Source organism: Punica granatum, chromosome 4 (assembly GCF_007655135.1).
Source record: "Punica granatum isolate Tunisia-2019 chromosome 4, ASM765513v2, whole genome shotgun sequence".
Lineage (NCBI taxonomy): Eukaryota > Viridiplantae > Streptophyta > Magnoliopsida > Myrtales > Lythraceae > Punica > Punica granatum.
The window spans coordinates 4,062,531-4,077,808 of NC_045130.1; the positions used below are offsets into that span (position 1 = coordinate 4,062,531).

Below are 15,278 nucleotides of genomic sequence, written 5' to 3' on the forward strand. Positions count from 1 at the left end.
CTCAACGACGGCACTTCACTTATGAAGGTAGTGCAGAGAAATATAGGTATGTCTAAGGGACCATCAAATTTATGTTTATATATATACACTAATGTATAAACTAAAAAGAATAAGCATGGAACGAAAATGAAAGAAGGAAGGAGAAATAGATAAAGTCCGCATGTGCCCCCAAAATGAAGCTACTCGCCACTACAGATTGATACGGGACATGTAATAATTATATAGGAGATAGGAAATTCGGGGTAGGAGAAAAAGGAATTTCTAACCAGATATAGTGTTCGAGCGATATATTTATTATTTAAGTAATTGAGTTTACGGGTTTAGTATTTTTATTAATACTTAAATTAAAGTATTAAACACTTAAACTGAAAGTAGAAGGAAAATAATATTTATACTAATCACGAATACTAAATTTGCTAACACTTAAATTGAAAGTATTGAATGTATTGACATGACTCATATCATATAAGACGGACCTATCAATGAAGTTCAGGTGCAATAACATGAACTGAGTCTTTTTGTTTTTTTTTTTAATTTGGATGACAAAAGCAATTATTAATATACTTTAATCTTTCCCATAAATAGATATACATATAGTTTAAGCTCTAATGCAAAGTAGCGCGTGCTTCACCTCATGTGGTTTGATAAGCAATAGTACAGTGTGTACTTCAAAATTAGGAACAATCATGTACTTCAAAGCTTAATTGTACTGCTCATGATTTCTCTTGACACTATATATATATCATTCACACATTCATCATCATTGATATCACCCGCACACTGATCATGATAACGTTGAGGACGGTCCATATATCCCACTGCTTTCTCGTGCCTTGAAGAGTCTCGATCAGCTTTGCCCATCTCGAGCAATATAACGCGTGAAGGTGCATGCACCAGGTAAAAATAGGAAGCCCCTGCGCTTGTGGTTTTGAATTATTTCGATCTCACCCGGTAGAATTAAGCACGTTGTTCTTGCTATATAGAATTGTCCCGACGATTGAATAATTTTCTTTAAATTTTAAATCCTTCACGTCAATAGCTTTCTTGCAATTCAAACAATAGGATAACTGTCGTACGTGCTGTTTCCAACTCATCAACCATATGCGATAATGCTCGAAATGGAAATTAAGCATATGCTTTTGATTATCATCCATGAGATTCATGAAAAGTGATAACTGATATTGTTATCATTTTTATACTGGGATGACCTCCGTTATTTTTCAGAGTGCCCCACCTAAATCCCAAAATCGATTGTGCTCTAACTAATTTAATTAGGTCATAGTGGGGGAAAATGGTCCGTCCATCGTAGTGGTTTTCATCTTTGATCTAAAACTTTCATTGGCAGAATTTAAAATATGCTTCTATAATTAGGTAATATAAGGGCATTTGGCCACTGATTCAGATCAAACGGATTAGTCGGAGCCCAATTAAACTTACGGATGTCAGAGTTCACTAAAAAAAAAAAAGTATTCGGCCACATATTCTGCATAATGCACAGCTCGACCGACGGAGTGTCGATTTGTGATCATGGTTCTCCCAGTTCATCGACCAGAAACAGATGTGGCGAATTTTTTTTTTCTTTTTCCTTCTGTAATATGCATACAACGTGTGTTGAAAAGTTGTTCCAGCCGAAAACTCGGTCTTTGAGGCTAAATCAGCCCAAATCGACGTTGGATATGGTTTCACGGTCTTAGTTCCGACCGGAAATGATGCTCAGCGTCGGTGGAGTTGGACATCGGCCGGTGGAGACGGCGGAGGAGGCGGCAAGGAAAGTGGCACGATTTGAAATTTTCATGAATGAGTAAGGGCAGATTAGTAATTTCGGTATTTATTAAAGATTTTCGAAATCCTATTACCTAGGTGATAGCGGAGCATGACCATTCATCATTTATTACATGTCGTAAGCTCAGTCCGCAATTACTATTACAGTGGCCTCACGGAAACAAACAACGTGACTGATATTAGGTACGTGATTGATCCATAGTAGACCCATTACACCCAATCAAACATAACATTAATAAAAATGAATTGGGAAAAATAATAAGATGGACATGGGAAAAGACGAACCGTTTAGGTGAACTCTCAATTGTCGGTCGACAGGCCTTTATATTATTAATATAGATCGATCCAAATGATTCGATATTTATTTTTTTAAATAAGATCTCGAATTCGAATTTTGTGCATATAAAAGTTTCACGTCGATAGAGTTTTACTCTTTAATAGTTCGATTCGGCTCGATTGGATTAATTGGAGCCTATTAAGATTTCAGATACGATAACATACACCCAAATAAAAAAGACACGTATCTCTCGTATCGAATAATTGTATATAATTGTTGTGCATTTTAAAACCACAAAGGATGTAATCGCCTACAAAATCAATACAGGTATATGTGGAGACCCCTATGGGAACAAAGAGCCCCCAATTTGAGCAACATCAGTTTCGTGACTCCATCTATTGATATCCTACAAGCTTACTACAGGTGTTTTTTTTTTTTTAGTGTACATCATGATATTTAAAAGTTTAACAAGTTCCGACTAATTCAGTTCGAATAGAATCGACTCACTGAGAGAGTAAACAAAGCTTTCTGAGTATAGATTTTTTCCATTAACAAGATTCGAACACAAAACCTTATAGTAAGGTAACTTTCGTCCAAGTACATAATTAAAATTATTTACTGCTTTGGGTGTTTGTTGTCTTAAAAATCCAGCGGTTTAATTAATTAATTAATTTATTAATTGATATAGTGACATATATTTAATTTTCTTTCGCAGGCACCTTGAAAATTTTGTATATAACGAAACTTTTTTCGACCGACAACCCACCTCCGCTTCTTCAACTTTACAGGAGACGTGAGGAGCAACGCAACATCGTACGAGACTCGGGACAAAGGTGAAAATGGTTAAGCACGTTGCTTCCGTGGAAGTTATCTGGCAAGGGACCAGCATCCGAGATGCCTAAAATCACTTCGACGCATTTACACGGTTACAGCTTTTAATCGTTGTCGGGATGGAAATTTTCATCCACCCCCCAAGTAGATGCCAATTGTTCCAAGTCCTAGAACGCCGTACATGTTCGATTGATGGGTGAATTAAGTGTTAAAGAGTGGATAGGGCCAATAAGTGTCCGTCGGAGGACAAGTTCGGTGTCAGTTCAACGGGACACCGTCCTTTTCAAAGAAAGATAAGGCAATGAATAGGTCGGCAGGATGAATTTCCATTGTATAAGCCAAGTGGCCTAATAGCAACTCCACTTCAGAAGTGTGTGGCATATTCTGGCTAATTACTTTTATACCGTCACATCATTTAATTATTAACGTAATAGAGAAAGAAGATGTAATACAATGACACCTATTTTCGTACGATAATTTAGGAATTTGAAATTCGATTATTAATAGTGAGGTTACCATTGATATTTTATTTAGCTTTCATTATGGCCCTGCACCACTGATGAGAGAATGTCATGAGCATTTTGAACTCTTATATCTGTTTTCTCCTTTGTTTCTATCCCTTTCGACTTAGAAAGAAAAGAAGAAGAAAGCACGCACCATAATGCCCGAGGAAAATATCTCCATGGTCCCGGCTGATATTAATAGCTAGTATTATATCGTTACGTGATTATATAAAACTAAACCAACAGCTGATAAATGTGAGAATAGAGACAAATATTTATTCTCTATTTGATTTTATAATTATATTTTTAAAATTTAACTCTAACTTTAACTTTACTCACTAAACAATAAAAATCAATAATACAATTATTACTTTTTCCTTTTTAAATTTTTTTTAACAATTCAATTTAATTTTTAATATTAAATTTTTTCAACTATCCATTACTTTTTTCATAATTCACCAGTACAATCATTACTTTTCTCAACTATTTATTATTTTTTCACATTTTTTCTCATAATTCAATGACACAATCATTACAACCCAATTAAAATCAAAACTCGACTCTACTTAACTCTAAAACCAAATGCACCATTAGCAATTGCTATTATTATACATGCCAGGTTATTTGATTGAATTTTATACTATCACGTGACTTTATAATAAAATATTTTCTTAATATTAATATCAGAAATTCAGCGGCCTCCATATGTTGACCCTCCCGTTGTTGGCAGCTCACGACAGATGCATACATGCATGTGATGCATCTCTTTCTTCAGGCGGGAGAAACATTTAAAAATCACAGGGTATTATATATCATTAAATTTAATAAACATGTAAATCACATGATATTATATATCATTAAATTTAATAAAAAAATTATATTTTTAATGTGTACCACTTGATATAAAAAATTTCAATGAACTTCAATTAATCCAGCTTCGAATCAAATCAGCCTTTTATAGATAATTTTTTTTTCAATCATGAATGTTTTCTATTCATAAAATTCAAATCTAAGTTGTTTCTTACAAAGAATAAACGCCAAATTATTTAAATTAGTAATTGGTATACGGTGTATCCGTTAGGTGATATACTTGTTTCAGACAGAACTTTCTCCTTGAAAGAGAAACAGAGCAGGTAGGTACAGTGACAACCCACAATATGTCAGGCTCAGAATCGATCCCTAGATTCTCTTCTCTATTTCTCTTTTGGCCAGCTATGTTTTATTTTTTCTCGTTCCGTATCCTAAGATCGTTTAGTTCGTAGCATAACTCTCATATTATCACAAGTCGAGAAATAAATCCCCATTGTTCAGTGCGAGTAACGGCGTACATAGGCTTGACTTAATTTAGTTAGTTTCTCATGTTTAGTTTTTATACTTATTTTTTGGTTCTGATAGTCGATCTTTGGGTACTTAATCTCAATTAGAATCACGTTAAACGTATTAAAGCATGGCCTCCCTATATAAACCGATGTAAAGTGATGGTATCAATCAAGTACATGCAAGTATCTTAACCAGAGTTAGATCAGTGAAAAAAAAAATCATGGCTTGAAAAGTATGCCGTATAGTCGATTATATTATCCTGGACCGGTTCCGTCCCAGACTGAATAAATTTCTATATATGAAATATCCGATTCCATTGAAAGCTATATACCACCATAATACACCAATAAATCTATACAGCCACAAATTATTACATCATTATCCATTAAAAAGTAAATTAAGGATCGGATTTTATTTATTTTCTGGAAAAAAAATTAATTCAACCAATTTTTATGCAATACACATATTTTATTTTCTCTCCTTTATATATATATATATTTGTTTAATGAATTTCTCTTTTCAGCAGGTGGAGCACATGACGGAATACCACGTAAAGACTAAGGAGGCTAAGCAGCGTCCTATAACTCTCCATGGTCCACCATTTTGTTGATGTTATTGTGCGTGTGTGTGTGTGTGTTTTTTTTTTTTTTTAATTATGCTATTTTTTTTTTGTGGTGAAAATGGTCCGCGGCCACCATCTGTCGTTCAGATGATACTCGTCCTATAAATCCCTCGTCAATTTGCAGAGCTCTGCAAGCAATATTTCCAAAGAGAGGAAATTCAGGGCTAAAGCAAAATTGCGATACATACTATTCCTTTTTTCCAGCTTAAGAGAGAAGAAATATGGGAGCCAACGGAGGCTTCATGTTCGCACTCCTGGGGTTCATGGTCTTTCATGGGTGGTCACTCTACTCGGCACAGGCCGCCGTACATAACTATACTTTCATCGTAAGTGTCTATATCTATATTGAATACCGTTGCAGCATCTTTACGCATTCTCCACGCCTGTGTACATTCGTCGGATCAGTTGATGTCCATTACACTTGATCGACGGAGCCTATGGCACCAAACTGTCGATGAGATGAGATTCACGCATTCTAGTGAGAGAGAGAGAGAGAGAGAGAGAGAGAGAGAGCCTATGACACCAAACTTTCCTAGGACCCCTTCGATCTCGCAATGCATAACACGAGGGATCTGATGAACAACTACCATGGTTCCTGATGGCTTGAGAACCGCTGTGGTCCGCCAGGCCTCGAACAGTTCACTTATCAGAACCGCTTTGCGCCGAAGAAATTCGACCCACTAGCTGAGATGAGCGGTCGAGTAGAAATGGTGATGTCTCTAGCTATGTTCCTTTTCTTCCCCCTCACCCCCAAGATTGAGGATAAGACAGAGTACAGAAAGTGAACAGAGAGTAAGGTAGCAAAATGAATATGGCGGGGAGAGTGCCATGTTATTAATTAATATGAGAACCTATATTATTAGGAATTGCTTTTACTCAATATGCTTTAATTTCTCAAACTTAATTAGTATTTTTTTTTTGCTACAAAGAAGACCCATAGATCTAGTATAATGAACTTTAAATTTTAAGTAATTAATAAAGTGGCATGGATAATCCCATCGCAAGTATCGAATTTAAAATTTCTTAATTATCAGGTCAGAACATATGTCCATGTGCTACATTCACTTTTATTTAATAATTTATTTAGTGTAAGCGATTAATCTCATGTATTTGTTGTCTTGCAGTTGAAAGAGACCAACTTTACAAAACTATGTAGTACGAAGAGCATACTAACGGTGAATGGTAGCTTTCCCGGGCCAGAGATTCGCGTGCACAAGGGAGACACCGTGTTTGTCACGGTACACAACCACGGAACATACGGCCTAACAATTCACTGGTATTTACAATACACTTTCCGCATCCAAACTTATACGGTGCCTCTCTCTCTATAATCTAATTGTTAGTAACTATTTAGGGAGGATTTCAACTAAGAAATCTAATTCCAATGTAAGATGTATATGAGAAAACTAACCATCGAAAATTGAGTATTACATATATTAGGCCAATAAATCTTCTTTATAACTGAAAAGTGAAAATTGAGTGTTATTATGGCATAAGTATGTCTATTTCTTTTTTCCATTAGGAGGAAGGCCATAATTAGTTCAAGAATTAGAAAACATGAAATAAAGAGGTTTTGGATCTACCAGAAAACGATATTAATGCCGAATCAACGACTTTATTTCTGCACTAAGTCCCTTCCTGAGATATGTCTCTATAGTTTTTCTCTTTCTGGTATCATTTTCAAACCAATGAATGAATTTGAAAATTCTGTGATCGTACGCACTATGAAGCGTTAGCTTCATGAATTATTAATTGAACTTTCAAAGCTGGATCAAACAAAAAATATAGTAGATATATGCCTCATGCTTCTTCTCACCGTACATGACCGCTTTCAGAGAGAGCAAGTAATGGTCTGACGAAAACAACCACCCTCACGTGGTAGAAAAAAGCGACTTTAATATCTCAAACTGAGAAAAACGTTGACGGCCGTGCCGGTGGGAGCACATTCCCAGGAAAGATAGCTCTGACATAGATGTCTTGCAGCTTGCTCGTACTGACCTAAGGTCGAATATGGTCAATTTAAGTTTGTGACATGTTTAGCTCACCGGAAAAAATTAATGCTCACCGAAAAAATAGCTTATAACATGTTTATAGTGCGGGAAGGAACGGCCGCGGGGGGGGGGGGGGGGGGGGGGGGGGATGCATGAGTTGGTTGGACTCTGGCAAGAGTCGAAGATAAACATTCCATATCGGTTATTAAATCCATGAACCTCTCTTGTGACAAAAAAAAAGAAAAAAAATCCACGCTGGCTATAAAAGGTGTAATAAAAAGGGCTTATATATGCATTGGTTCCACTACCTAACATGTTACGTTTTTAGGTTGAAAATGAGATCAAATCTGTATAAATCTAGTGAAAATTTAAGATACAGTATTAGAGTAAGGTTACGTGCACGTGTGAGAAATCACACCACGGCATGGTCCGAGTGAGGAATCCGTGTCCAAATAAAGTGTGAGTTTGGAAGTGAAAGTCCAGCTCGTAGTCAGTTGTCCGCCCTTACCTAAGTGTGAAAGAGAAAGTCCACTTCGTGTTAGTTAAACTTGAGTACAAAAGAGAGGAGAGCTCGGCTCGGGCGAGTGTTGCCAGTCAAAAATAAAAATCCCTCCCCGGTCATAGAAGGAAAAATAGAAAAGCTTATATGCGATTTGAGTTCTATCGTCTAATAATTTGCAGTGCAGGCCCGCGTGTTCACGTTAGCAAGAGCTTTTTTTTTTTGGGCAAACCCTGGTATCCTATTCCGACTAATCCGGTCGAATCGAGTTGGCTCACTGAGGGGTGAAATTCTCTCAGTGTGAATTTTTTTATATTTACAAGGACTTGAATTTGAGGCCTTGTTTAAGCGGAACAAGAGCCGAACTGCTTGAACTAATTCACGTTGGTTAGCAGGAGCCTTTTAAATATCAGGTTTTTGACTGAGAAAATTCTTTTGTTATCGCCAATAAAACAAAATTATTCTCACCCAAGAAAAAATTAAAGTAAGTTAAGCCAATTTTTTGATATGATGTTTGATCATTCGTTGTTTATGATTGGGACACCTCGTGACAACATGCACTTTCTTGATGATCGATTTACGATGCAGGCACGGAGTAAAACAACCTAGAAACCCTTGGTCGGATGGTCCAGAGAACATCACGCAGTGCCCCATTCCAGCGAACACCAGTTTCACTCAAGAGATCATATTCAGTGATGAAGAAGGAACTCTTTGGTGGCACGCTCATAGTGACTGGACTCGTGCCACTGTGCATGGCGCCATCATCGTTTTGCCATTGCCCGGAAAGCGATACCCTTTTACAACTCCTTATGCTGAACAGACCATTGTCCTAGGTATATTTAGGTCACCAGATCTAATCCTCACCATTAAAGTATAGCTAGCCACTGCATTTCAGCATCTTTCCTTTTGATATCGAATGATCATATCCAATTAACAGGTGAATGGTATAAGGGAGATGTTATGGCGATTGTCGATGAAGCAGTTTCAACCGGTGGCGATCCAAATATATCGGATGCTTTCACCATCAATGGGGAACCAGGAGACTTATATGACTGCTCCAACAGTAAGATTTTCCTATTCTCTTCCGTATGTTTTCATCTGAAAAACTCTGATTTTCCGGTAATAAGATTCTCATGATCCATGAGAATATAAATCAGAATAAGTCATACAATCGGCTAATTATACTGTTAGTAGGTAGGCTTCAGATGGAGGGGTGCTGGGGAGCGAAACGTACGTTCTATAAGTATTTTGTGACTAATAATAAAGGAAAATTCGTAACTGGCTGAAGATAGTTTTAGTTAGAAAAATCTATTTTTTTGTTATATAATTTATATGCTGACGATTGGACCACTACGACACAAAGCTACATATGCATGAAGGCATTATAACTGTATATGAGGTGACAGAGGACTTATTGGTTGGTGACAGCCAAATATAATAATGCGATCTATGCGACCTGTCTCAGAGCCAATTGAGATAATCAATTGTCACCCGGAAAATAATTGAGATAATTAATTGATGGTACATAAGACAATTTTCCTTAGAAAATTCACGACCCACGCATTTTTCTTCCATTGAATTACTTTTTCCAATTATCTAACCCTTTTGTTGTTTCCAATTAAGTGAAACAACGTTACGTAGCTGAGTAGGAATTAACGGCATGCTAATTCTCAACGATATATACGCAGCGACGACGTTCCGCATGTTGGTCAACAAGGGTAAAACATACATGCTCCGTATAATCAGTGCCGTGATGAATGAGGAGATCTTCTTCGGCATCGCGAACCACAAACTCACCCTGGTGGCGCAGGATGCATCATACCTGAAGCCCGTATCCGTCGATTACATCATGATCAGCCCCGGCCAGACAATGGACGTTTTGGTTACGGCTAATCAGACCAACAGCCATTACTACATGATGGGGAGCCCTTTCGCAGACACAACTGCGCCGTTCGATAACACCACAACGACAGCGATCTTCCAATACAAGGGCAATTACACCCCGCCAACTACCCCAGCATCCCCGAGCCTGCCGGTCTACAACAATAAGAGTGCCGTTGGGAACTTCACAAAACTATTGAGGAGCTTGGCTAGCACAGAACATCCAGTGAATGTGCCTAAAAACATCACAGAGCGAATCTTCATGACCGTTTCTGTGAATCAGATCGAATGCGCGAATGCATCATGCAGTGGCCCCGATGGGAACGCGTTGGCTGCCAGCTTGAACAACATTAGCTTTGTGACTCCAACTATTGATATCCTACAAGCTTACTACAGGTAATGCCGGACCTATTGTCAATTAAGCGGGTTATATCATCAGCTGCTCCTGTTAGATCTAATTTAGGTCAGATATATATAATTGATGACTTATGTATGTGTGCATGTATATACCTTTTGCAGCAATATTACAGGTGTATATAACTCGACTTTTCCCAGTGTGCCACCATATCTTTTTAACTTTACCGGTGATGTGGGGGACAACACATTATACCCAAAACAAGGGACAAAGGTGAAAGTAATTAAGTACGGTGCTGCTGTGGAAATTATTTGGCAAGGGACTAACGTCGGGGCTGCCGAGAATCACCCGATGCACCTGCATGGATTCAGTTACTATGTGATTGGTATGGGTGATGGGAACTTTGACAATGCGACTAGCCCCTCACAGTACAACTTGGTTGACCCGCCGCTGGTTAACACCGTCGGACTCCCGAAGAATGGTTGGGCCGTGATCAGATTTGTAGCTAATAATCCAGGTAAATGTCTCTATCTCTCGATGGTTAAGCCACCTTAATTATTTGTTTTGAGAGATTAATTCCGCATGCTCGACTAGCTAATTATATCTATAAAGCCAATAATGTCGAATTAAAAAATTTCCTTGTTTCCCAGGAGTGTGGTTCATGCACTGTCATTTGGAAAGACACGCGACCTGGGGCATGGACATGGCTATCATTGTCCAAGACGGTCCGACTAATGCAACAAAAATGCTCCCGCCCCCATCTTACATGCCTCCTTGTTCCTCGTCGTAGGACAAGTGTTTAGTCTTTCGGGTGAATTACGGGGTCGAAGCCCCCAATCCATCCTGTTTAGTTGTTCAAATCAATTGGTATCAAATAAATATCTATGTGAAGAAAGGTCTTTCCCTGATGCAAGTGCTATGCCCATCCTGTCGAGCAAAAAAGAAAAAGTGCTATGCACATCCAAGTTTTACAAATAATAAGCCCGACTGAATGATTGATGGGATGAGCTTTGTGTGTAGGTCTATTTATGAAGAAACCGTGTTTGAATATTGAAAGTGATGTGTCATGTTGGATACTTTGGGCTATCACATCTTGCTTCCTTTAGTGGTTTTGGCAGTTTGGTGAAATGAAATGTATTGCATAATGCTAGGAAATAAATTAAAAGAGGTTTCAGTCTAATACTGGTTATAAAACTATTTATATCCCTTAATTAATAATTAAAATTTATATTTTATATTATTAAATCACATGAATCCCTCTCATAACTGAAAAAAAAATAATGAAGAGTATTTTTAACTCAAAATCACTTCGCATTCAACTTTTTTTCGATATGAACTTTGGTATTTGAAAGCCCACTAATCCCAACTAATTCAGTTCGAGTCGGATATGTCTACGAAGGGGTTAAAGCTCTCATAGCATATATTTTCTTAATTCACAAAACTCAAACCCAAGATCTTATTTAAGGAGAACAAACGTCGAATCGTTTGAAACAATTCATGTTGGTACTTTGCATTCAACTTAGATAGCTCAATTTCTCTTGTGCAAATTATTGTCATAAACTGAGCGAAGAGGGAAAGGTTATTTAAGAATCGATATTCTCGGGACAGTGAGACATGGAAATGCAAAATATCTCTATTCTGAACCATAAGAATTATATATTTTCTTCTTCAAATTACAGAGAGGATCCAAGTAAATTTGGTATTTATTGCTTGACAATTTAAGATGAGTGCTGTTGTATTGAACCATCTTCTCTTTGTTAGGCGTGTAAATGAACCGAGCCGAGCCCGAATATACTAGGCTCGAGCTCGGCTTGTTTATTAATTCGTGAGCTCGTGCGAGACTAACTCTTCAAATTTGGACTCAGCGCGTTGTATTTAGCAAATGCTCAGCTTGGCTTGTATAGGCTATTCATGCCAATAAAGCTCGACACGTATAAGGCTCAAGAGCCCGAGCTCGTGTAGGCTCGTGAGCTTGAGCTCGCATGGGCTTAGATCGAATTGTCGAAATAACTCACGATATATATATATATAATAAGAATATATATATATAAATAAAAAACTTGTTTAGATTTGCGAGTTTCACGAGTGTATATCATTGAGCTCGGCTCGAACTTTAAAGAGCAAGCCGAATTCAAGCTTTCATCGAGTCGAGTCTGAACCGTTTGCGAATTTCTCGGCTCGTTTAGACTCCCATTCTGTTGAGCACCCTAATTGAAAAATAGAGTGAGAATTATCATATAATTAATTGGTTATTATATCCAAGCTGGGCCACAGAAACTTGAGCAACTTAATTAAGAAATAGACACATTAATTAGTTCCAAAAGATCTAAGGGGAAACAAACATACACACACACACGTATATTTTATATATGCAGTACAACAAGCTTCTAAATGTACTTCACATAAATGAATTTTGCAGTACTGCACAGTGTCTATATATAGATAAATTTGGCTTTAACTTTCTTCATCGATCTTTGTCTGTCCCAAATATGCTTATATATAATTCATCTCTATGATCTTCTGCAGCCTAATCTATCAATATTGTATACCGACTTCTCCCGCACGCCCCTGGTTTCGTGCTTCCTGATTTAGGGGGCTACGGCACGTTCTTGTCATGCGTCGCGCGATCCCATGTTCCAGCAGCCAGATACAATTAACTCCATAGTGGGCTTTATATGGAAAATCGAAAAGCACTTGTGGGTTGTGTGAAACGCTGGTCTCGGTGGATGTCGCACCATACGGGAAATTGAGAAGAGGCAGGCATTTGGTAAATGTCAATGTGTAATACAGGTACTTTAAGAATCAGCTTGACTAATTTGTACCATATTGCTATAATTCTTTAGCTCGGTGGATGCTATAATTCATTTTTTAATTATGTGATTCCACCGGCCGGCCCCTTTTTTCATCAATACTGGACTGAAAAAAATCAAGAGGTTTTGCACGTTCAATTTTCATTGGTAGACCGGAACTTTTCCGACCCCATCTCTAAGGGGTAAGAGAGAAAGGAAAAATAAAGGAGTCCAATAAGTTTTACCGGTGAGAAATGGAGCAATAGTTTATTGTTATTGTACCAAATTTATATTTCGGTCTCAGAATCATAGTTTGATGCGTTAATTGTCGTCTTTTAGTCCACTACCAAGTGTGAATTGCATGTCATATTGTTTTTCAGAAAGAGTTGTTAACCTTATACATCGAAAATTGAATAGAATTTTTTAAATATATAATTAAACTCACCATCTTATCAACTCAAATATTTTCGAGATTGGATGTGGATATTAACAATTTATAAGTTCAATGAAAATTCAATCTATAAAGTATCAAAGCGGATTCCGTGCATTTCCATATGGAAATCACTTCACGCCACGCCAAGTCCAGGACAGCCTAATGTGCCTATGTTAGCTCAATTATGGAACTCGTTGCGTGCGTTCCAAGAACTCATAGTGTGTGTTCCCAACTTAGAAGAAAAACCAATGCCAATGGAAAATTTACACAATCAGTTTACTTTTGTACATCGCCATCCCACACTCGAAGAATCACGACTTCAATCCAACGAAAAAGAAAGAACTTTAAATATGAATCTCAAGTTAATTGTGTTTCCTATCAAAGTATGTTAGCGTTAACCTCATTTCAAAACAAGACATAACTTATCATATCTAACTTTTTTAGGCAGCAGAACAATAATAAATCACGTCTCTTCATCAAAAGGATTTTCACGATAATAACATGGTTTTCTGTTGATTAATTAATTCATAAATAATTTTGTCCCCTGATTTCTAAGTAAATAATGTACATTAGAAGGCATAAACTTACTTAAAATATAAAGAAAGCGTGATTTTCGCCTGACTTCTTGATATTTCGTTTGAATTGATCTTGCTAGATAAACTCCATACGCATTATATTTAGGACATTATTATCTTAAATTGATCAAATTTTGAAATAAAAAAAGGCTTTCACATTGCTTTTAGGACCATCCCTCTCTTAATCAGTCATCTCTTACATAAGCTTTTTTCTAGAAAGACCTCTCAATATTTTATAGCTTTTTTCCACAAGCACCTCTCAATATTTTACCAATAATTACAATATTATTATACTTTCCTTAATTGCTGCCTCTTTCGCGTAAATCTCTCACTTCAAGCAACCCTCAATATTTTACTTATATATGGATTTGTTGCTTTTGATTGTATCTTGGCTCGCGCGGTCAATATCTGCCTCAGTTAATCCGATAATTAAGCATTCTAGACGCAAGGTGGCAATAGGAAAATTGGCTTATGAGCACTTACCACGTTCGAAAAGTCCATTACATCGAGCATGCTAATTAACTGAAGGCACGGACGTTCTAACCGTTGACTTTCGAATTAAATACCGACCTTACTGTCAAGTTATGACCCGAACACAAGCGCGATCTGGCTAAAATCAAATCCGTCATGTAAAAGAACCGTGGTTCTTAACTTCAACACGCTTTAGAAATTATTGTCCAGGAACGTGTTTTCATATACATATATGTATTCCGTTAAGAAAAAGGTCATGTCTCCTTTAATTAAAGACTTTTTGCGGACTTGTTACTGTCTAGACAATGAACTTTTCATCATAGTATACTTATCCTCAATAATTTCTCTATTTTTATTGAATATATATATATATATATATATCCAATAATTACATGTCAACTTTATAGCTAAACGGAAAAGCCTGGATTTGGAAAATTAAGGGCCGGAAGCATCCTCATTATTTATCCACGGAAGCATTCTTCCCTGGTTTTTACCGGGGTTCATGTGTGACGGTAGATGATCTTGATCGGAACTTCGGATTTCTATTGCATTGTATTTGTTATATATTGCTAGATATTTCCTTTAATTTTCCTATATAGTATGCTTAGGAGGATCCCGTTATTCTAATCTTATAATCTTTGTTTCTTGAATATTTTACCTGAATAATCATGTCATGTAATAGCCTTACATGCTATGAATGAATTCTCGACATTCACGAGTATAAAAATTTAAAAAGAAAAAATTATCCACGTGTACGGGGCAAAAAATGTCCCGTTTCGGTTATTCATAATTTTGTCGTATTGTAATCGGATCTTTGCAAAAAAAAAAAAAAAAGAAGGGAATTCCGCGTGAAAGATAATTAAAGTGTCCACGATAAGAAGGGTTTGCTCTGGGGATTAAACGAACACCTCTTTCCAAAGTCTCAGGCTCCTTGTAAATATTTTATTAT

At 37.0% G+C, this 15,278-nt stretch overlaps 1 protein-coding gene and 1 long non-coding RNA gene across 2 annotated transcripts; both read left to right on the forward strand.

The window, feature by feature from the left end:
• Positions 1-740: 740 nt before the first annotated feature.
• Positions 741-3,428, forward strand: LOC116206178. The gene is made up of 2 exons (XR_004156644.1): positions 741-897; positions 2,775-3,428. It is a non-coding gene; the product is annotated as an uncharacterized LOC116206178 (long non-coding RNA).
• A 2,031-nt stretch (positions 3,429-5,459) lies between these two features.
• On the forward strand, positions 5,460-11,150 carry LOC116204024 (laccase-14-like). Its single transcript, XM_031536053.1, has 7 exons — positions 5,460-5,661; positions 6,460-6,611; positions 8,414-8,658; positions 8,763-8,888; positions 9,514-10,102; positions 10,226-10,578; positions 10,712-11,150. Exons 1-7 carry the CDS (start codon positions 5,557-5,559, stop codon positions 10,849-10,851), a joined length of 1,710 nt encoding a protein of 569 aa, XP_031391913.1. The 5' UTR covers positions 5,460-5,556; the 3' UTR covers positions 10,852-11,150.
• Positions 11,151-15,278: the final 4,128 nt, after the last annotated feature.